General features: G+C 67.5%; 2 protein-coding genes across 3 annotated transcripts; one reads left to right on the forward strand and one right to left on the reverse strand.

Moving 5' to 3' along the window:
* Positions 1-7,542: 7,542 nt before the first annotated feature.
* On the reverse strand, positions 7,543-13,067 carry NACC1 (nucleus accumbens associated 1). Of its 2 annotated transcripts, none has more exons than XM_086478863.1 (5): positions 12,203-13,067; positions 11,156-11,332; positions 10,964-11,069; positions 10,748-10,845; positions 7,543-7,802 (listed from the first exon to the last, which is right to left on the reverse strand). In XM_086478863.1, the coding sequence occupies exons 1-5, from the start codon at positions 13,065-13,067 to the stop codon at positions 7,543-7,545; spliced, it is 1,506 nt and encodes a 501-aa protein (XP_086334989.1). The 2 variants fall into 2 exon arrangements, with proteins under 2 accessions (XP_086334989.1, XP_086334990.1); XM_086478864.1 differs by having other exon boundaries at positions 11,156-11,324; positions 12,198-13,067.
* A 2,637-nt stretch (positions 13,068-15,704) lies between these two features.
* Positions 15,705-19,821, forward strand: TRMT1 (tRNA methyltransferase 1). The gene is made up of 16 exons (XM_086478843.1): positions 15,705-15,874; positions 16,113-16,168; positions 16,269-16,399; positions 16,511-16,698; positions 17,082-17,197; positions 17,305-17,417; positions 17,517-17,665; positions 17,749-17,832; positions 17,942-18,011; positions 18,095-18,229; positions 18,357-18,442; positions 18,755-18,863; positions 18,956-19,032; positions 19,124-19,243; positions 19,493-19,607; positions 19,750-19,821. The coding sequence occupies exons 1-16, from the start codon at positions 15,705-15,707 to the stop codon at positions 19,819-19,821; spliced, it is 1,791 nt and encodes a 596-aa protein (XP_086334969.1).
* The last annotated feature ends 15 nt before the right edge of the window (positions 19,822-19,836 follow it).

A 19,836-nucleotide genomic window follows, 5' to 3' on the forward strand; every position in this document is an offset into this window, starting at 1 on the left:
GGGCCTGATTTGGGGTAACCATCCCTTGCACCCTCTGGTTGGGTGTTGGGGTGCACTGTCCCTGCAGCCCCGGATCGGGGTGCAGAGTCCTTGCAGCGTCGGGTCCCCACACTCCAGGATTGGGGTGCAGGGTCCCTACTGGTCCCAGACTGGAACCCCGAACCCCGAGTCCTGCAGGTAACGGATCAGGGTTCACGGCGTGTGTGTCCCCCCACCCAGGACCCCCCCCCCCAGATAACAGGCTGGCACGGTGCCCACCCCGCAGGTCCCACGTTGGGGTGCACGGTCCCCAAACTCCAGGTCCCCCTCCGGTTCCAGTTTGGGGTGCAGGGTCCCCACCCACGGGCCGACTCTTCCAAACTTCTCCAGCCCTTGCTCGCCGCCCCCCCCCCATCTCTCCCGGCTGAACCCCGACACCCCCTCCCTCGAGCTTTGGTTTCTTTTGCCTTGCGAGTGGCTTTGGGGGGACCCGGCAGCTCCCCCCCCCCCCCGCCCCTCTCCCTCCCTTCCTGCACCCCTGGCCCCCTCAGCCCGCAGCCGTCTCCGGCCCGCCCCCCCCGCCTTTTCTCACTTTTCTTCCCCTCTGCTCTCTCGTTTTTCTCCCCCCCCTCCCGCCCGCTCCTCGCTGCTTTTCTCTGGCCCGTCCCCCCCCAATACCCTCCTGGACACCCCCCGTGTCTGCATGGCCCGTGGCTGTGACACCCTCCTCCCCGTGGCTGCGACCCCCCCCCCCCCCCCCCCCCCGTCTGTGACCCCTTATGGCTGTGACACACCCCCCCCATGTTTCTGCTTGTCCTTCACCCTCATGTCTGTGACGCCCCCATGTCCATGATGCCCCCCCCGTGTCCATGTCCGTGTCCTTTCCACTGTATCCCCCACATCCACGCCCCTCCCCGTGTCCCCTGTGTCGCCCCCCCGTCCATGCCCCCCATGTCCACGTCCACCTCATGTCCGTGTCCCCCCCGTGTCCCCCCCCGTCCATGAATCCCCGTCCCTGCCCCCCGTGTCCCTACCCCCCCATGTCCATGTCCCCCCACGTCCGCCGCCGTGTCCCCCACGTCCATTTCCCCCGTCCACGCCCTCCGTGTCCCTGCCCCCCCATGTCCCCACTCCCCATCCTCCGCCGTGCCCCCCATATCCATTTCCCCCGTGTCCCCCCCGCCGTGTCGTTCCCCATGTCCCCCCACGGCCGTGCCTCCCGTGTCCCCCATGCCTCCCTTCCCCCACGCCGTGCCCCCCGCCCCCCCTTTGCCCCCCCCCCCCGCCGTGATCCCCGGTGTCTCGGTGTTGCTGTAGGGCAGTAGTTCGGTGAGCGGCAGCCCGGTGCTCTCCACCTCGGGGACCAGCACGCCGCGCCGCGCCCGCCGCCAGCTCCCGCCGACCCCCGCCACGCCGCGGCCGCACGTCTCCTACTCCCCCGCCGCCCGCCGCCCCCCGCCCGCCGCACCGCCCCCCGCCCGTGGGCCCCGCCGCCCGCCACCGCCCGCTGCCGCCGCCCCCGCCTCGCCCCGCACCGCCCGCCCCGCCGCCCGCTGGACCGACGCCCCCCGCGGACCCCGCGACCCGGAGCCGCCGCTCGACGGACGCCCCCCGCGGGCCCCCCGACCCGGTGCCGGTGGCGGCGGCGGGGGGGTCCAGGGCCCGTCCCCGCCCCGGCCCGGCCGGCGGTTGCCCAACGGCTACTACCCGGGGCACGGCGCCGGGAAGGGGCGACCCGGCCTCCGCGACCCCTACAGCGAGACGGACGATGACTGCTGCTAGCGCCGCCTCCGACCGACTATCGCGACAGGGCGCCGTCGCGACCGGCGCCGCGACATACCGCGGCGGGAGGGGAGGGACACGCCACACGCAACCCCCCCCCACCCCCCACCCCCCGCCCGCTCCCGGGGCTATGGATGAGTTTTATCATCTGGAGGAGCCGCCGCCGCGGGGGGCGGTCCCGGGGACACCCCCCCACCCCCCCCCCAGCCCCGCACGGGCGCGGAGCCCCGGGCCGGGAGGAGCCGCCGGGGCGGGAACGGGCCGTGGGCAGCGGGAAGCGGAGCCCGGGGAGGCTCCGGGGCGGGCACCGGGCACCGGAGCCGCCGGACACCCCCCTATCCACCCCGCCCGAGGCACGGAGGCGGCGGGGCCGGGGCTGCCGCCATTGCATGAACCGAGTTACCGAAACCAGAAATAAAGATAAAAAAAAGATTAAAAAAAAAACCCAACCAAACAAAAAAACAACCCCAAAAACCCCCAGAACAAACGAAACCATTAAAAAAAGAGGATTTTGGATCGAGCCCTTCTCACTCCTTCTCGGGATCGGGCACCGGAGGGGGTTGGGGGGGGGGGTGGGCACCGAGTGGGTCCCAGCACAGCTCGCCCGGCCCTCCCAGCCCCCGGTGGTCCCCGCCGTGCCGGCGCCCGACCCCCCTCCCCCCGCCGCAGGAACGAGGAAGCAGCGGAGCCAGGAAACGGCGCAGCCCCGCCCGGAGCACCGGAGGACACAGCGGGGCGGGACACACACACACACAGAGACACGGGGCCCCCCGGGAGCCAGCAGCACCCCTGTCCCTGCGCCGCCCCCCATCCCATCCCAGCTCAGCCCCGACGCCCCGGGGATAGGCGGTGGCACCGCCCCGCTAAGCAGGAAGGCGGGCGGGGGCGGGCGGGGGCGGGCCCCCCCCGGGAACCGGAAGGCATCCGGGGGCCCACCCTGCCCCCCCCCCCACCCCCGGCTCAACCCCCGCGCGGGCACCACGTGAAGCTTCCCGGAACTGGGGGGGAGGGGGTTTCCCCCGCCCGTGTCCGCTCCCCGCGGGGTTGAGGTCCCCCCGCTCCCGTATCCTGGCGCTTGGGGAGGGGGGGGGGGAAAGAGGGGCCCAAATCCCCTCGAAACCCCCGTGTTCCGTCCCCCCCCCCGCCAAGTTTGGGCCAAGCCCGGGGACAGACACCCCGAGGGGCTGCGACCCCCCCCGAGACATCAAAAAACTCCCCGGAAGCTTCCCCAAATTGAGGTGGGGGGGGGGGGGCAGCGAGGTTGATGGCACAGGGACACAGAGCGTTCCCCCCCCCCTATGACACACACACCCCCCCCCCCGACACCTCGACGCAGCAGCTGCACAAAACGCACTTTTATTTCATTAACAAAATCATAATTAAACAAAATTGGGGGGGAAGGGGGGGGCAGGGCCAGCCTGGAGCCCCCCCAGCACGACACAAAGTGACCGAGGAGAGTCCACCAGTCCACCATGGCGGAGGGGGGGGGGCCCACCGGGGGCCCCCAGAGTCTGTATGTCCCGGAGGGGTCCCCGTACCCACTCCGCGTGTCCCAGGGTGGCGGGGGGACTGTCCCCGTGTCCCCCGCCCCGTACCAGTTCCACGTGTCCCGGGGGGGTGTCTCCGTGCCCCGACCCGTGTCCCGAGGGGGTCTCCGTGTGCCCGGGGGTCTCGGGTGGCTCAGCACGCCCCGACGGCGCGGACAAGGAAGGCGAAGGCGGCGGCGGGCGGCCCCGAGCAGCGACCGGGCGGCCCCGGGGCCAGCGGTGGCTCCTCAGCCTCCAGCCGCGCCCGTTTGCTCGGTACCGGCACCGATCCGGGCCTGGCCGAGGCCGCTGCTCCGCCGCTTGCGCCCGGCCCGTGCTGCCGGGGGGGCTCCGACGGCTCGCCGCTCAGGCGGCAGCGCTGCGAGGGGAGCTCCCGGGGGGTCCTGGGGGGGCGGCAGCCTCGGAGGATCGCGGCACCGGCTCGGGGCGTCCTGGGGGCAGTCCCGGTTCGCGGGGTCCGGGGTCGGTGGGTCCCCACGGTCCGGGGCGCTGCGGGGGTCCGGGGTCGGTCGGCTGCTGGAGTCCCCGGTCGGGGGGGTCCCCCGGTCCTGGGCGCTCGGTGTGTCCGGTGTCGGCTGGCTTCGGGGGTCCCCTCGGTCCTGAGCGCTGCGGGGGTCCGGGGTCGGTGGGTTCCGAGGGTCCCCAGTCGGGTCGCTCGAGGGGTGCCCCCGGTCTGGGGTCGGTGCGCACGGCGGGTCCCCGGGTGCCGGCGCCGGGGGGCTCCCCGCGTCCGGTCCCGGCTCGGCGGCGGCGCGGGCGGTCAAGTACCTGTGCCGGGCGGCGCGAACGAGCAGCGAGAGCTGGAGGCTCCGGTGGAGGCGGAGGCCGCCCCGCTGCAACCGGCAGTGGTAGAGCTTCCACACCGACACGGTCAACAGCCGCTGCGCCTCCTCCATGGCAGCACGAGCAGCGGAGTGCGGCGGGGCCGCCCCCAGCGCGGGACTCTTATACCGCCGCTCCCCGTCCCCCACCCCCCACCCCCGGTCCGCCCCCGCCCTCGGACACCCCTCCCCGCCGCATCCGGCCTCGGGGGAGCTCGGCCTGGCTCAGCGGCGCCGGGGGGGGCGGAAATGCCGCGGGAGGGGGGGGGGCTCTGTCACCCGGGGTGGGGGGTCCCTCGGTCCCCATGGGGTGGGGGTCCCCGTGCCCCTCCCGGGATCGGGTCCCTGTGCCCCCATGGCGTGGCAGGTACCAGTAGCCCCTGATGGGGGTCCCTGTGCCCCCATGGGCTGGGGGTCCCTGTGACCCCCCGGGATCGGGTTCCTGTGCCCCCCCCAGGGTGTCGTGCCACGCGGGCAGCACGGGGGGGGGGGCGAGGATGTGTGTGGGTTCCACGCCCCCCTCCTCCCGCCCCCCCCCGTGAGGTCACGCCGCGCCGTTTCCATGACTAAATAAGGGCCCCGTGACGACAGGAAGGGGAAGGGGGCGGGGCCCCCCGCGGGGTGGGGGGAGCCGCTTCCGCCTGCCCAAATAAGGGCAAGGGGCGGGGCGGGAGGCGCCTCCGTGGCTGCGCGTGCAGCGGCCTTGCACGGGCCTTGCACGAGCACCGGGCCTTGCACGAGTGCCAGCCCCGCGCGTGCGCCGGCCTTGCACGAGCCCTGTGCATTGCACGAGCTCCATCCCTGCACGCGTGCCGGCCTTGCTCAAGCCTTGTGCCTTGTACAAGAGCCAGCCCTGCGCACACACTGGCCTTGCACAACCACTGGGCCTTGCACAAGCATCAGGCCTTGCACGAGCCCTGGGCCTTGCACAAGCGCCACGCCGCACATGTGCCGAGCCTTGCACGAGCACTGGGCCTTGCACGAGCCCTGTGCATTGCATGAGCACCATCCCTGGACGTGTGCTGGCCTTGCACGAGCACCGGGCCTCGCATGAGCCCTGCGCCTTGCACAAGAGCCAGCCCTGCGCGCACCAGCCTTGCACAACCACCATCCCTACGCCCCCCCAACCCCCTTTTGACGCCCCCCCCGTTGCACACGCGTGTGCAAGCCCCCCCCCGCAGGCGGAGGCGGGGGCTGTTACAAACCTCTGTTTATTTATCACTATTCACATCTCCACCCCCGCCCCTACAGCAGTTCATGTGCAAGTCTCCAGCGATGGGGGGGCGGGGGGGCACTGGGAACGGGCGTCTTGGCACTTCATAACACAGGACAGACAATGGCGGCCCCGGGGGGGGGGGGGGGGCATGTGGGAGGGGGTCGCGCAAGCCCGGGGGGATGGGGTGGGGGTCCATGCTGCCGAGATGACGCCGCGCGCTCCCCTCTTCTGTACAGCTTTTGGGTGGGGAAAGAAGAAAAAAAGGGGGAAAGAAACAGCCCGACCCCCCCCCCCCCCACCGGGGTGAAGGAGGGTGGGGTGGGGCACAGCTGACACCTCCTCGCAGGGCTGAGACCGGTGCAACTCATCACACAGGGAAAGCAGAGGGAAAACTGAGGCACAGGGAAAAGAAGAGGGAAAGGGTGGGCAGGGAGAGAACCCAGGCATCCGGGGTGGGGTGGGGGTGGGTGAGAGGAGGTGGAGGGGGGGGGGGGTGTCCCCATCCTGTCGCCCCCCCTTTCCCCAAGCTGGGGGGGCCGGGTGAAGGGGGGGTGGCCAGGGGGGTTTTGGCACGGAGTGGTGAGATAGTGGAGACGCGATCGGAGCCCGGGGGGCCCGGGCAGCGGGTAAGGCACTTGACCGAACGTCAGGAGACCTGTTGGGGGGCTGCCGGGGTGGGGGGTCGGGGGGGGGGGGGGGGGTTGATGCCTGGGTTGCCTCCCAGCCCTCCCCCAAAGTCGGGGGGGGGGGGGGGCGGGGGAGCCGCCAAACTGTGCCTCAGTTTCCCCCTTCGGGGCCTGAAATCGGTGCAAAGCCCTGGTGCGGGGGGGGGGGGGGGGGCGGGAACAGAGAGCCGGGGGTCCCTGTGTCGCGTGTGTGTGTGTCCCCCCCGACCCACCCTGTGCCCCCCATTCCATACTGCACACCCCTCCCCCCTCCCCAAATCACCCTGGCCAGGACTCTGGGGGGACCCCTGCCCCCTGCTCGAGGGGTGTCCCTGTGTGTGTGTGTCTCCGCCCCGGGGTAGCACGTGTCCACATCGCCCCCCCCCCCCCTCCCCCAGCGACCGCACAAGGAAGCGCTCCTGGAAGGGGAGGTTTGACCTTTAACCCGGGGGGGGGGAGGTCCCAGCTCTGCCACCCCCTGCCCACGTCAGGGGACACACGACACACAGACAGGGGTCACCCCACTTTCTGCCAGGGTGGGGGGAGCCAGGGACAAGGGGAGGGGGGCACCTGGGACACATGCCATGGCCTGGGGACAAACACAGACCCCCGGGGAGATGCCACCCCTGGGGGGGGGGGGGGGGGGAAGGGACGGGAAGGGGAAGGGGGGGACACAACCCGGAGACACACGTGGTCACCTGGAGAGGCTCTGGCCCCAGAGGGGGGGACACAGGGGACCTGGGGGACACATGCAGGCGCCTAGGGAGACGCTGGGATGGGGGGGGACACTGGGGCGAACGCGGGGGGTTGCCCAAAAAGATGTCGGTCCCCAGCGAGGGGGGGACACGGGAGGGGACATAGGAGGGGACACACACACACACATGCGGTTGCCTGCAGAGACAGTGGCCCCCGGGGAGGGGACATGGGGGGACCCACGCAGGTGCCTGGAGAAACGTCAGCCCTGGGGAGGGGACCTGCGGGGAGAACTGGGAGGGGGGCCCCCAGAGGCGACACGGGGCACCCAGGGTGGGTGGGGCTCCAGGAGAGACGCTGGCCCCGGGGAGGGGGACACGGGACCTCGTCAACTCGTGCGGAGCAGGAGGCGGCGCGGAGGGAAAGCCTGAGCTGAGCAGTGCCCTGCCCCCCCTGCCCCGGGCTCCCCAAAACCACTGCGGGGGGGCAGCCAGGCTGAGCTGAGCCCAGCCCCTACCAGCCCCCCCAAACCCCATGGGAAGGGATTGGACCCCATGCCCGGGGGCCCCACAGTGGCACGGGGCCCTCTGCCATGTGTGTGGGGGGGGGCCCTGCCCTATGGGGGTGCACACCTCGGGGTTGGGGGGGGGTGTCCCTACACCCACACGGGGTCCCTTCACCATCCCAGGGCCCTACCCAGTGCAGGTGCCCACCACGCGGGGGGGGTGTCCTTCCCCCAACGGGCATCCCCACCTGGCCGCAGGGCTCTACTGGAGGGGGGTCCCAACCCAGCGGGGGTCCCCACACCATCGGGGGTCCCCAGGGGGGGCCGGGGGGGGTCACTGCAGGCCCTCCCCCGGGGTGCCTGCCTCGCCCTCATGGCCGCCGGCCTCAAAGGGGGGCTCGGGGCCCATGATGTCGGGCTCCAGCTTGCCGGCGTCATTGATGAAGGAGGTGTAAGAGTCGCCCTCGGCCGTCAGCAGCTTCAGTTTCGGCATCCAGCTCTTGCGCACGACGCGCCGGGCGTTGGTGCACATGTCGGCGGCGATGGCGTTCATCTCGCTCTCCTTGAAGTTGGGGGCGAAGTTCTGGCAGTAAACTGGGGGCACGGGGTCACAACACCGTCACACGCAGCCTTTGGGGTCCTGCCCCCCCCCCCCCCCCCAAGCCCTACGGGGTGTCTCACAGCAACATTTTGCTCAGAAACCCAAATCTGAGTCTCTCAGGCCCGGTTTACCAACGGGTCGCTGAGCCCCACAGGCCCCCCCAGCCCCAGGGTCTGCCCTGCCCCCTCTCTGTGCAGTCCCCCTGCCAGAAATACGGACGTTTATGTCCGTACAAACAGAGTGGGCACGACTTTATTCCCTCAGATGTTGGAGCTGTGCCTCGAGCTGCAACTCCTTTTGGCACAGAAGAAACCAGGAGCCCACCAGAGAACCTGGAAGAACCCACCAGGCTCTGGAAAAACGGAGAATTCAACCAAACTGCCCAAGTTTGTGGCAAAAGCAAGGATAGTCTGAACTTTGGGAAGGACCACGGAGGCTTAACAGGCGCGTGGATATTAAGTTCTCCGCCCTGGGTGGTGTAAAGTTAGGGGTAACGGCAGAGGTGAGGGGCACTGCGGGGGGTGCATGTTAAGGGGAAGGTGTAACAGCGGGTGGGGAAGTCTGGACCCCCGTCGTGCCTCAGCCGGTGGGGAGGGGAGAGGGTCTGCGGGTGGGAAATGGGGCTGTGAGGGGCTGCATCCCCTTTAATTAGAGTGATCAAGATGGTGGTTCTCCCAACTACCACTGTGTCAAAGGCTGATTTTGGGCCAGGAAGACGACGCAAGTCCTTCCCCCCGCCCCCTGGCTGGAAAGGACCGGGGATGCCTCAAGAAAACAAGGAGGGTTGGACCTGAAGGACCAGCCCTTGAGACGTGGATGAAGGCACTTTTTTTGTCACCAAATCCTGGCCCCGCCATGAAGAGGACACAAAAAGGGGAGGAGGGGCAGAACTGAGCCCTGGAGGAGTTGGTTGGGATGGCGCAGGCCGTGTGTGCGAGGAAGGCTGAGGAAAAGGCGAGAGCAAAGGTGACGGCACCATTCTTACAGCCCCCTGAGGGAAAGAGGGGGACCCCCAGGGCCAAAAGGGAGAGGGGGACCCCTGGGATTTAACCAAAACACGTCCTCCTGAGCAGGATGGGGCCAACTGGGAAGGGATCGGCGTGCCAGCTGCAAGAAAGAAGGGCACTGGAAGAGGGGCCAACTGGGAAGAGATCCCAGCTGCAAAAAAGAAGGGTACTGGAAGAAGAAATGTCCACAGAAACAGCTCGGTCCTCGTGAGGAAAAAGTCCACCAGCCGATGGAAAGGGACTGTTGGGGTGTTGGGGGCTCCCGTTACAGCAGGGACCCACCCCCTGGAGCCTTGATAACCTGTAGGGTGGGTCCAAACTTCTGCAGAGGTACCGGAGCCTCTTGATGCCCTCTGAGGGGGACAGTTGTCGAAAGGATCTTTAATTATTCAAGGGGTAGGTGGAAAAGATGAGCGAGGACGTCTCACCCAGCCACTAGTAATAGATGGGGGCGAGAAATCTGAAAGGCATCGATTTGGATTTGTCCCCAGTTGCAACCATAACCTAAGGACTGAACGGCTCAAATGGGAGTGCAAATTAACATCACAAAGGGTGAAGGAGCAGGTGAGCGCCCAAATCCTGTGACAAAAGCTTGTGCCAGAGGGCGGGCGGTCCAGGGAGGGAGGGAAGGCTCGAGCCCCGTACCGTGAACCAGATGGGTCAAACATCTCAAAAAGCAGCCCCCCAGTTCAAGAGGGGGGGAAAACGGACCACAGCCCGTTATTGAGCCTCCACTAGACACCTGTGTCTCCCTGTAATGCTCTGATCCCACCAGTCCAGAAACCCAGCGGGACCTACAGGACGGCACGAGGCTTAAGAACAATAAATGATGTTGTCAAACCCAGGCATCCCACGGTCCCAGGTCCTTATCCCCTCTCAAACCAAATTCCTTCCTCTCACCGCTATTCAGAGGATGCTTTCTGGGGTGCCCACTCAGAGGGCAGCAAATAATATCCTGGGAAGGAGAGGAAAAAAGGGGAAACAGTAAAAGAACAATTGATGTGGATGGTCCTTCCTCAGGGAGACGTACCGGTCCTGTCGGGGCAAGCTTTACGTGAGATATCAAAGAATTTATTCCGTCCCGGGAGAATAAGGTTCCTGCAAGATGTGGATGATTTGCTCCTGAGAGGAGAACAAGAGGAGGTGGCAGAAGAAACCACTGTGGAACTGCTTCATTTTCGAGTTAAAAAAGGGCTTAGAGTATCTGAAAAGGCGGCACAAATGGTGGAAAAGAAGGTAAAATATTTGGGATGTATTTTAACTGAAGGCTTACGATACATTGATGCAGAGAGGGTCCAAGCAGTTTTAGAAATACCACTACCTAAACCTAAAGAGAGAGCTACGACAATATTTAGGACTAACAGGGTATGGCAGGAGCTGGGTTAGGATTTTTCCAGACCTCCACAGGATCTCCCAGCACCAGCTTGCCCTAACGCTGCCCTTCCCAGAAGGGAAACAAAGCTCCAAGGTGTTAAAAAACCCAAATTAGCCTTCACTCTGGCCCTCCTAAAGCGGGAAAAAGAACTGGGATTACACGGGGATGTCAAGTAGGGCTGCGCTAAAGGTGTTCGAACGCAAGAACACGGGGGCAGTCGAGGACCAGTTTGCTAAACTGGTCATTCCAGCAGCCAGAGGGCAGCCCCACTGCCTGCAAAGTTGGGCAGCCACGGCCTCAGGGGTAGCTGAGACCCCAAAACCGCAGCAGGAGGGTCTCTCGCTGCTACAGGTCTGCGTTTAATTAAGGCTTTGTTAACGGAGGATCGTTAACATGACTTTCCGTACACCCCCAGGGTCTGCCCTGTTCCCTCTTCTCTGGGTCCCTCCCAGCCCCGGGGTCTGCCCTATCCCTACAGTTCCTCTGATCCTCTTTCCCTGGCATTTCCCCCCCTCCCTCTGCCCCGGGGTGCCCCCTCGTGTCCTCCCCCACTCACACTTGACGGCGTGCAGGACCCGGCTGTCCAGCGGCTTCCGTCGGGGGTCATTGGTGGACGAGCGGATGCCGGTGCCGCAGCTGTTGGCCAAGGTGTTGCTGGCGGGGTGTGGGGGGGAAACGGGGTGAGCACCTGCATGTCTGACCCCCACCCACACCCCGTGGGACCCCAAAACCAGGTCAGGGGAGAAGCTGGGTGCCCCAGCCCCCCACTCACCGGTCAAAGAAGGAGGCGAGGAGCCGCCGGAGGAGGACTTTGTGCCGTGTCCCTGCGCTGACATGGCAGTTCATGAGCTGCGCCCGCGTGATGTAGACGTTGGTGCCTGGGGATGACATGAGGGGGGCGGTGAGCGGGGCCAGGTGTCCCGCAGGGACCCCCCCCCACGGACCCCCCCCCCCCAGGGCGTACCCGTGACGAGCTCCAGCTTCTCAGCGGGGTCCCCCTCGTCGTAGAGCTTGGGGTGGCAGCGGTTGCCTATCTGGTTGATGAGCTCAGCTGGCAGCGAAGCCAGGTCCTGCCGCACCCGCACCCGGTTGCGGGACTCCGAGGTGGCCTGGTCCGGCAGCGCCTCCACCTTCTCTGCAGCTGGGGGGCAATACACAGGGGGGTCAGTGGGGTGGGGGACACACAGGGGTTCCCCCCCCCTCCTGTCCTGCCTCTGGAGGAGCCCCCAAGGGGACATGGGGCAGAGCAGGGGGCATTTGGAGGGGGGACGGGGACACGGGGATAGCTCAGTGCATGGCTGTGTAGCCCCCATAGCTGTTGCCTGGGGGGTGGAGCCCTGACAGGCCATGCCCCTACACAAAAGCCCCACCCACGGGGGGGTGGAGCACAGCCAGGCCACACCCAACAGCCTTCCCAGTGGTGGAGCTTCATCTGGCTCATCCCCACTTGCAGCCCCACCCAGAGGTGGGAGAGAAACCACACCCACGTGTAGACACACCCAGGGGTGGAGCCTCCTCCACCACCCCCATCCCCCCCCAGCATGGGAGCCCCCACCGGCTTCCAGCCATGCCCACAAGGAGGTGGAGCCTCAGGTGACCCCACACACTTGCCCCAAACCACACCCCAGAGATGGAGCCTCCTGTGGCCACACACTCTCCTAGACCACAGACCACCCCCCCCCGACCACACCCCCTCCTAGACCACACCCCGACATCTCAGCTGGCCATGCCCCTGTGGGTGGAGCCTTGTCTGACCACACCCCTCTCCCAGCCACGCCTGAGGTTGTGCATTGGTTGCCTGTCCCCCCACATGGGCAGAGCCCCGGTTGACCACACCCCCTCAGGGGTAAGGCCTTATCTGACCACACCCCTGCAGGCAGAGACCCCCTTCCTCAAACCCCACCCTGGGCTGGAGCCTCATTTGACCACACCCCATGGGTGGGGCCTCATTATGCTACACCCGGGGGGGCAATGCCCTACAGACCACACCCCCTGGTGGGCAAAGCCTCACCTGCCTGCCCTACATTCATCATGCTGTACATGGTGTACATGTTGCAGATCTGGCGGTACTGCTCGTCGGAGCCTTCCTCGCCCCCGTCCTCCTCCTCGTCTTCCTCATTGTGGAAGGAACCGGGGCTGTCGCTCGTGTAGGCGCTGGACGTGCCCCCGGGGCTGGTCTGGTCGGCCGTGCTTGGGCCCGGCCCCGCCGCTGCTGCCGCGGTGGCGGGGGGTTGCGGCTGGCGGCCCGTTTCCGGTGCCGAGAACTTGGCCATCTTCCGGCTCCCGTTGCCGCCGCCGCTGGCACCGCCATCCCAGAGGCGCTTGACCACGAAGGTGCACTGCACCCCGTCGGGCTCGCCCTGCTCCGTCTTCACTCGCGAGACCAAGGGCAGGGCAGCGGCGGCGCCCCCCGAGGGCCACCCCGAGGTTTGGGCCACGGGGCTCTGGGGCTCGGAGGAAGGCGCCTCCTCGCCGTGCAGCCCTTGTGAGTCGCAGCTGGGCGAGCTGACCTTGAGGAAGAACTCAGTCCCTTTCTCCATGATCTCCTGGATCTGCAGGAAGCCGGCGGTGTACATCAGCAGGAACTGGTCGCCCACATTCATGCTGAGCCGCCCTGTGTAGCAGAAGCTGAGGATCTGCTGGAAGGACTGGGGCTGGACGGCGGCCGGTAGCTCCACCACCGCGCTCTTGCTGCTGTTGAAAAGGTCCCGGAAGTAGGAGCTGCTTGCGGCCAGCACGGCCCGGTGAGCCTTGAACGCATGGCCCTTCACCACCACCGAAACGTCGCAGTACAGCCCCTGCAGCCGCTGCTCGTTCAGGCACTCCAGGATGCTGTTCCCGAAGTTGGGGATCTCCATCTGCAGCGTCTGAGCCATGGTGGGAGCCAACGGGGGCCTGCGGGGACAGCGAATGGGGGGGGGGACACACAGGCAGGACACAGAGGAGGGGGGCCCAGGGAGCAGGATGGATGTGTAGGGAGGAGGGGGACACAGGGATGATGGATGAGGATTTGTGAGGAGCGAGGCAGATATGGGGGACACATGGGGACAGGGATACAGGGTGTGGGGATGACATGGGGGACACATGGGGGTGGGAAGCAGTGTAGGAGCACATGGGACGTGGGTGGGGGGATGCAGTGGTGACAGGGAACAGAGCGGGGACAGACAGACAGCAAGATGTAAACAGGACAGGGACAGACAGACAGCAAGACACAGGGGGAAGGGCAGAGACATGAGGGGGACAGGGATGGGGTGGGGGCAGGACACAGGGGGGACGAGGACAGATGGAGAGGTACAGGGAGGGGGAGGGACAGAGGAGGGACGAGGAACAGACCAGGCACAGGAGTCAGACACGGCCCCACAGGCATCCAGCGACCCCCAGCAGAGCCCACCCAAGCACCCACCCAGTGTGGGGGGGAACCCCAGATCCACCCCCCCAGTCTGGGGCTGCTCCAGAGCCCCAGAAACAGCACCCCGGGCTGGGGAGGGGCTGAAAAATGGGGCTGGTGAAACCCTCAAATGGGGTATTAAGGGGTGGGGGTGCCCCAAGAGTTGGGGGGGTCCCGGGGTGGGTGGTCTGAACCCCCCAAGATTGGGGAAGTGGGACCCCGGCTGGGAGAGGGGAGTGGCGAGGCCAGACGGACACACAGACACAGGGTGGGCAAAGTTGTGGTTTTCCTCTTTAGGGGTGGTATTTGGGGGGGGTCCCTGCCTTGGTCTTGGGGACTCTCAGGTGTCCCCAAGCCTGAGGACACGGTGGTGCTCAAGCCAATGGGCTCCCCAGGCCCAGCAGTGTCCCAGCCCAGGGTGGGGGCAGGCCCAGTAAATATGGGGGACCCCCACTCCCGGGGTTGCTGATAGGGCAGGGTGATCCCCTGGCCTGGGGGTAACGACAGGGTCCCCAACATTTGGGGGTGGCGGGGCGGGGGGGACACACGACATCACAGTTTAAACAGGTGCTTAAGGGAACCCTATTCCTTGAAGGGGGTGAGGGGTCGCCAGCACACGGGGGGGGGGGGCACAGCGAGACCCCCATTGCGGGGAGAACGAGGCTTCCCCATCTCCTGGCGGGGGGGGTATTGGGCAGGGGGGACCCCACTCCCAGAATTGGGGTCAGGGGGGACGCGCAGTCCTCGGGGGTGGGAGGGAGCGGGGAAACCCAGAAGCCCTCAGAAAGGGCAGCGTGGGGATCCCCCAGCCTCGGGGAGGCAACGGGGAGACCCCAGACTTCGGGGAGGGGGCGGGAATCAGGAAATCCCGAGCGGGGAGCGGGAGGACCCCAAACCACGGGGCAGGAGGGGACAGAGGAAATCCCCCGGTACTGCGAGGGGGTGGGAAACCGCATTCCCTCGGGAATGGTGCGGGGCACAGGGGGGTCCCTCAGCCCGGAGGGCGAGAAGATACCGCAGGCCCGGGGAAACGGGAGGAGGCGAGGGGGAGGGGGGGCAGGCCCAGGGCGGGGGGCGAAGGCCTGGGGGGGGGTGGGGGGGGTGTCCAGGCCCGAGAAAGCGGGAGGCGGAGCAGCGGCGGGGGCGGAGATGGGGGGGGGAGGTCCCCGCCTTACCGGAGGCCGGGGGGGCGCTGCGCTGCGGCTCCGGCCGCTCCCGGTACCGCTGCCGGTACCCGTCCCCGTCCCCGCCGCGCTCAGCGGCCATTCATTGTGCGGCAGGCACGATCAGCCGAGCGCCGAACCGCCCGGCGCGCCACCCGCGCACGCGCACCCGCCGCAGGCGCGGCCAGCCGAGCGCCGAGCGCCCGTTCACCTCCCCCCCCCCCCCCCCCGAGACCCCCTCAGGGACAGGGCTTGGAGAGGGGACACGCGGAGCTACGGGTATCCCTGACTCGCCCTAAGGGATCAGCTGGGCCCCCCGCGGGCGGATCCCTGAGGGATCACTCTCCTGGGATCCCACCCCCGGGGTCAGGTTTCGCGGCCGCGTTTCGGGGAGGGCGGAGCTTTCCTGACCCTCGCGGTGCGCCGTCCGCCGCGGGTCACATGACAGCGCCCCGCCGGCCGCAACATGGCCGCGCCCATGTGAGGGGCGGCGCGGAGGATGCGCGCGGCGGCGCGGGCGGGTGAGCGGGAGGGGAGGCGGGATACCGGCGGCGGCGGGGGGGGTGTGCACGGCGGCGTGGGCGGGGCCTGAAGGGGCGTGGCACGGAGGGGGCAGGGCCGGGCGGGGCGCGTGCAGCGTTTCGGGGCGCCCGGCCTTGTCCTGCGCCACGTGTTGGGGGGAGAGTGGGGTTTCCTCCCCCTCCTCGGTGCCGCCTGCCCTCGCGAACCCCGCTGCTCCCCCCTTCCCCCGGCGGAGGGGGGGGGCTTGTCCCCTCCCGCACTCCCCGCTTCTTGCTCCCGCTATTCGGGCCTCCCCGCCCTCCCCAAAAGCACTCCGTGTCTCCCAAGGCCGCTCCGGTGCAGTCTTAACACCCCACACACACACACTCCCCACCCCCGCAGCGGCCGCCTTCAGGACTCTTCGCCGAGCCAGACCAGGACCCCCCTGCCGTCCCCTTGCCATGGACGGGGCCTCCCCTAACGGCTCCGGGTCCCCCCTCACCCCCCCGGCCGCGGGGGAGCCCCCCGGGGCCGGCGAGACGCTGATCTCCGAGGGCCGAGCCACCATCCTCTTCCCCAGCGCCAACGAGGTCTTCTACAACCCCGTGCAGGGCTTCAACCGTGACCTGACGTGAGCGGGGCTGGGAGGGCCGGGAGGATCGGGGCGGGGAGGCTACGGGGTGTTGTAGGAGGATTGTGGCAGCTCTGGGGTGTCCCACGGGGGCTCCAGAGTGTCCTGGAAGGATCTTGGGGGGGGGACGACGACACTCTGGCATGTCCCAGGGGGACTACAGGGGGCTTGGGGTCATCCCCATCCCCCCAGCAGGGTCCCTGACACCCCATCCCGTCGTGTGTGTCCCCCTCCCCAGCTGCGCTGTCGTGACGGAGTTCGCTCGGCTCCAGCTGCGGCCAAAGGGGATCCAGGGTAGGTACCATCTTGGGGTCCCCTGGGCTCCCCCACAGCCCCATCCTCAGTGTCCCTGTACCCGGCTCTGCCACCAGCCCTCCCCTCCCCCCTTTTCCAGTTGTCCTCCCCGGGGAGGAAAAGATGGACACAGGCAGCCCTCAACCACCGGAGAACGGGGACGGTGACACCGTGCTGGCACCTGACGGCCCCGAGGCCCTACGGACGGCGAAGCCGGGAGAAGTGTGCGAGGTGCTGGGGGTGGCTGTGGGGAGGATGGGGGGGGGGGCTGCCATGACCCTTCTGTCCCCAGTTGGGGTCCCCCCAGTCCCCCTCCCTGTCGGTATTGCCCTCTCCCTGCAGGGAGGGCTGCGGGTGCTGGAGGCGCTGGCAGCCTCGGGGCTCCGCTCCATCCGTTTCGCCAAGGAGGTGCCGGGGCTTCGGGCCGTGGTGGCCAACGACTTCTCGGTCCGGGCGGTGGAGCTGATGAACCGCAACGTGGCCTTCAACGGGGTGGGGGACCTAGTGGCCCCCCGCATGGCCGACGCCAGGTACCCGCTCGTTTTTGCTGCACCCCACCCCAAAACCCGCCGGGGAGCGGGACGCTGCAGTTCACCCCCACCAGCACTGTCAGGACACCCCGTGCCCAGCCCCAGTGGTCTTGCTGGGGTGTTTCCCCTGTACTAGGGGGCCCTAAACTGGTCCCAACGTCCCCACAGGGGCGGCGGGGCTTAGAGAGGACATCCCCTCCCCCTGCCCCAAGGGACACAGTCCCCCAACGTGGCACTGGTTTGGGGGAACACCACCAGTCGCCCCCCAGCACATGCTGGGCAGAGGCATTGGTTCCTATGGGGTTTTCTAAGGTCTAGGGAGGGGGGTCTGGGACCCCAAGGGAGCTGACTGGGGTCCCCATTGCCCTGGGACCCCCCCCCAGGATGCTGATGTACCAGTGCAAGGCGGACAGAGAGCCCTTCGATGTGATCGACCTGGACCCCTACGGCAGCCCCGCGCCATTTCTGGACGCCACTGTGCAGGCTGTGAGTGAAGGAGGTGAGCAGTGACAGTGGGGGAGGGGGCAGGGGGGTGTCCTGGATGGGTCCTCCTCACAGCACCCCCTGACTCCCCCCCCCCTCCTCCCCCCCCCCCCCCCCCCCCAGGTCTGCTCTGTGTCACCTGCACAGACATGGGTGTGATGGCGGGGAACAGCGCCGAGACGTGCTACAGCAAATACGGGGCCGTGTCCCTCAAGGGCAAGTTCTGCCATGAGATGGTGAGTGCTCAGGGGCGGGATCCCAGAGACCCTCCACGCTCCTGCTGGCAGTGGGGGGGCAGGGGGTCAGGGCTGTGTGTGTCCCTCCCCCTGCCCCAGGCCCTCCGGATCATCCTGCACAGCTTGGACAGCCGCGCCAACTGCTACCAGCGCTTCGTCGTGCCGCTGCTCTCAGTCAGCGCTGACTTCTACGTCCGCGTCTTCGTGCGGGTCTTCACGGGGCAGGCAAAGGTGAAAGCCTCAGCCAGGTGAGGGACACCACCCCCCCCCCGGGTCTGCACCCTCCTGCTGCCCCTGATAACCCCTGCCAACCACCACCTTCTCCCGGCAGCAAGCAAGCCCTGGTGTACCACTGTGTGGGCTGCGGCACCCACCACCTCCAGCGCCTGGGCAAAGTGATGAGCCATGGCACAGGGTACGGTGGGGCTGGGGAGGACCCTGGGATGGTGGGGGGCTCTGGGATGGCAGAGGGAGGGGCTCTGGGATGGTGGGGGGCTGCTCACACTTCAGCCTTCCCCTTCCAGCTTTAAGTATGGGGCGGCCACAGGGCCGCCCGTGGGTCCCACCTGCGAGTTCTGCCAGCAGCGGCACCAGGTGGGTGCACGTTCCCCCAGCCCCTCTGCACTCCCCTGCTACCCCCAGCGCTGATGTGTGTGTGTGTGTGTGTGTGTCCCCAGCTGGGTGGCCCCATGTGGGCTGAGCCCCTGCATGACCCGGCCTTCGTGGAGCGGGTGCTGGCAGCGCTGGAGAGCAGCCCCGGGCGTTTCCAGACGGAGGAGCGGATGCGGGGAATGCTCAGCGTCATCACTGAGGTACCAGGGAGGGGATAGGGAAGGGGACAAGGAGGGGAACAGCAGCACCCTGAGCTCCAGGCCAGAGCCCCCCCTCAAATATCGGGGCTAGAGCTGACTCTGCCGCTCCCCCCTGGGCCGAGAGCAGGAGCTCAGCGATGTCCCCCTCTACTACACCCTCGACGGCCTCAGCAGCACCATCCACTGCAACACCCCCTCGCTGCTGCAGTTCAGGTAGGGGCACCCCAAATCCCCTGGGGCTGGGGCACCCCAAATCCCCTGGGGCTGGGGCACCCCCAACCCTACACAGCCCCCGGTGCACCCCAAATCCCCCATCCTTGCTGCTTGAGCACGTGAAGCCCTCTGCAGCCCCCAGGGCACCCCAAAAATCCTCTGGGGCTGGGGCACCCCAAACCCCCCACAACACTTGGGGCACCTCAAGTCCCACATCCTTGCTGCTTGAGCACCCTAAACATCCCTTTCCTTTCTCTCAAACCCTGTGAATCCCCCTCCCCCCCCCCCCCCACCTGCCCCGCTGCACCCCAGATCCGCCCTCCTCCACGCCGGGTACCGCGTGTCGCTCTCCCACGCCTGCAAGAACGCCGTCAAGACAGACGCGCCGCCCACTGTGCTCTGGGATATCATGCGCTGCTGGGTGAGGAGGGGGGCTCAGGGACACCCACCAGCCGCCCCTAAAGTCCCCCCACACTGGGCTGACCTGAGCATCCCCCTACTTGTCTCCCCCAGGCCAAGATCCACCCGGTGAAGCGCGAGCGGCTCGCAGAGACGAGCCCGGCTTCCCGCATCCTCTCCGTGGAGCCCACGTATGCCCCCAGCACCAGCTCAGGGATGGGGAAGGGGGGGGCCCACGCTGACCCCCCCAAATACCCCTGACCCCCACCCCCTGCACCACAGGCTCCAGGCCTCCTTCACCCTCCGTGACGACGCCAACCCCAGCTCCAGAAAACGGGGTTTGAAGCGGTTCCCGGAAAACCCTGAAGCCTTTTGGGGCCCCAAAGCCAGGGCCAAGGCTGGGTAAGGGCCTGGGGGGGGGGGGGTAGGTGTGCTTCTGGGGTGCCTGATGTTGGGGGCTGGGCTTCCAGCAGCCACCCTCACCCCTTCTCAAACGAGCAAGACCAAAACACTTTCCCCCACCTTTTGCCAGGAAGGAGAACAAGAACCCCCTAAAAAGAGGGGAGAAGGGTCCTTTTCTGTCCTTTTAGGGGTGGGGGAATCTCTCTGCCCCTTACACCCCAATCCTCAGCTCATGGCCTCCCCCCTCAGGGGCGGCATCTCTCCCTCCCTCCAGGAGAAGCGGAAGCGACACCAGAACAAACGGACGGAGCGGACGGACGACGGCACCAGCCTGAAAAATTTCCCCTGCAAACGCTTCAAGGAGGTAGGTGGGGGGTGTGAGAACAAAGGGGAGACCCTGGGAACAAGGTAGGGGGGCTGAGGAGAAGCAGGGGGACCCTGGGGACAAGGAGGGGGTGGGTGTGACTGGGGAGGGCACAGTTCCTCACCTTCCTCCTCTCCCACAGGGAACCTGCTCCCTGGGTGCTGAGTGCTGCTACTCGCACGAGGGGGGGTCTCCAGCCGCCCCCCTGCCCTGACGCCGCCTCTTGCCC

This window comes from Leptosomus discolor, chromosome 28, assembly GCF_034619465.1.
Source record: "Leptosomus discolor isolate bLepDis1 chromosome 28, bLepDis1.hap2, whole genome shotgun sequence".
Taxonomy (NCBI): Eukaryota; Metazoa; Chordata; class Aves; order Leptosomiformes; family Leptosomidae; genus Leptosomus; species Leptosomus discolor.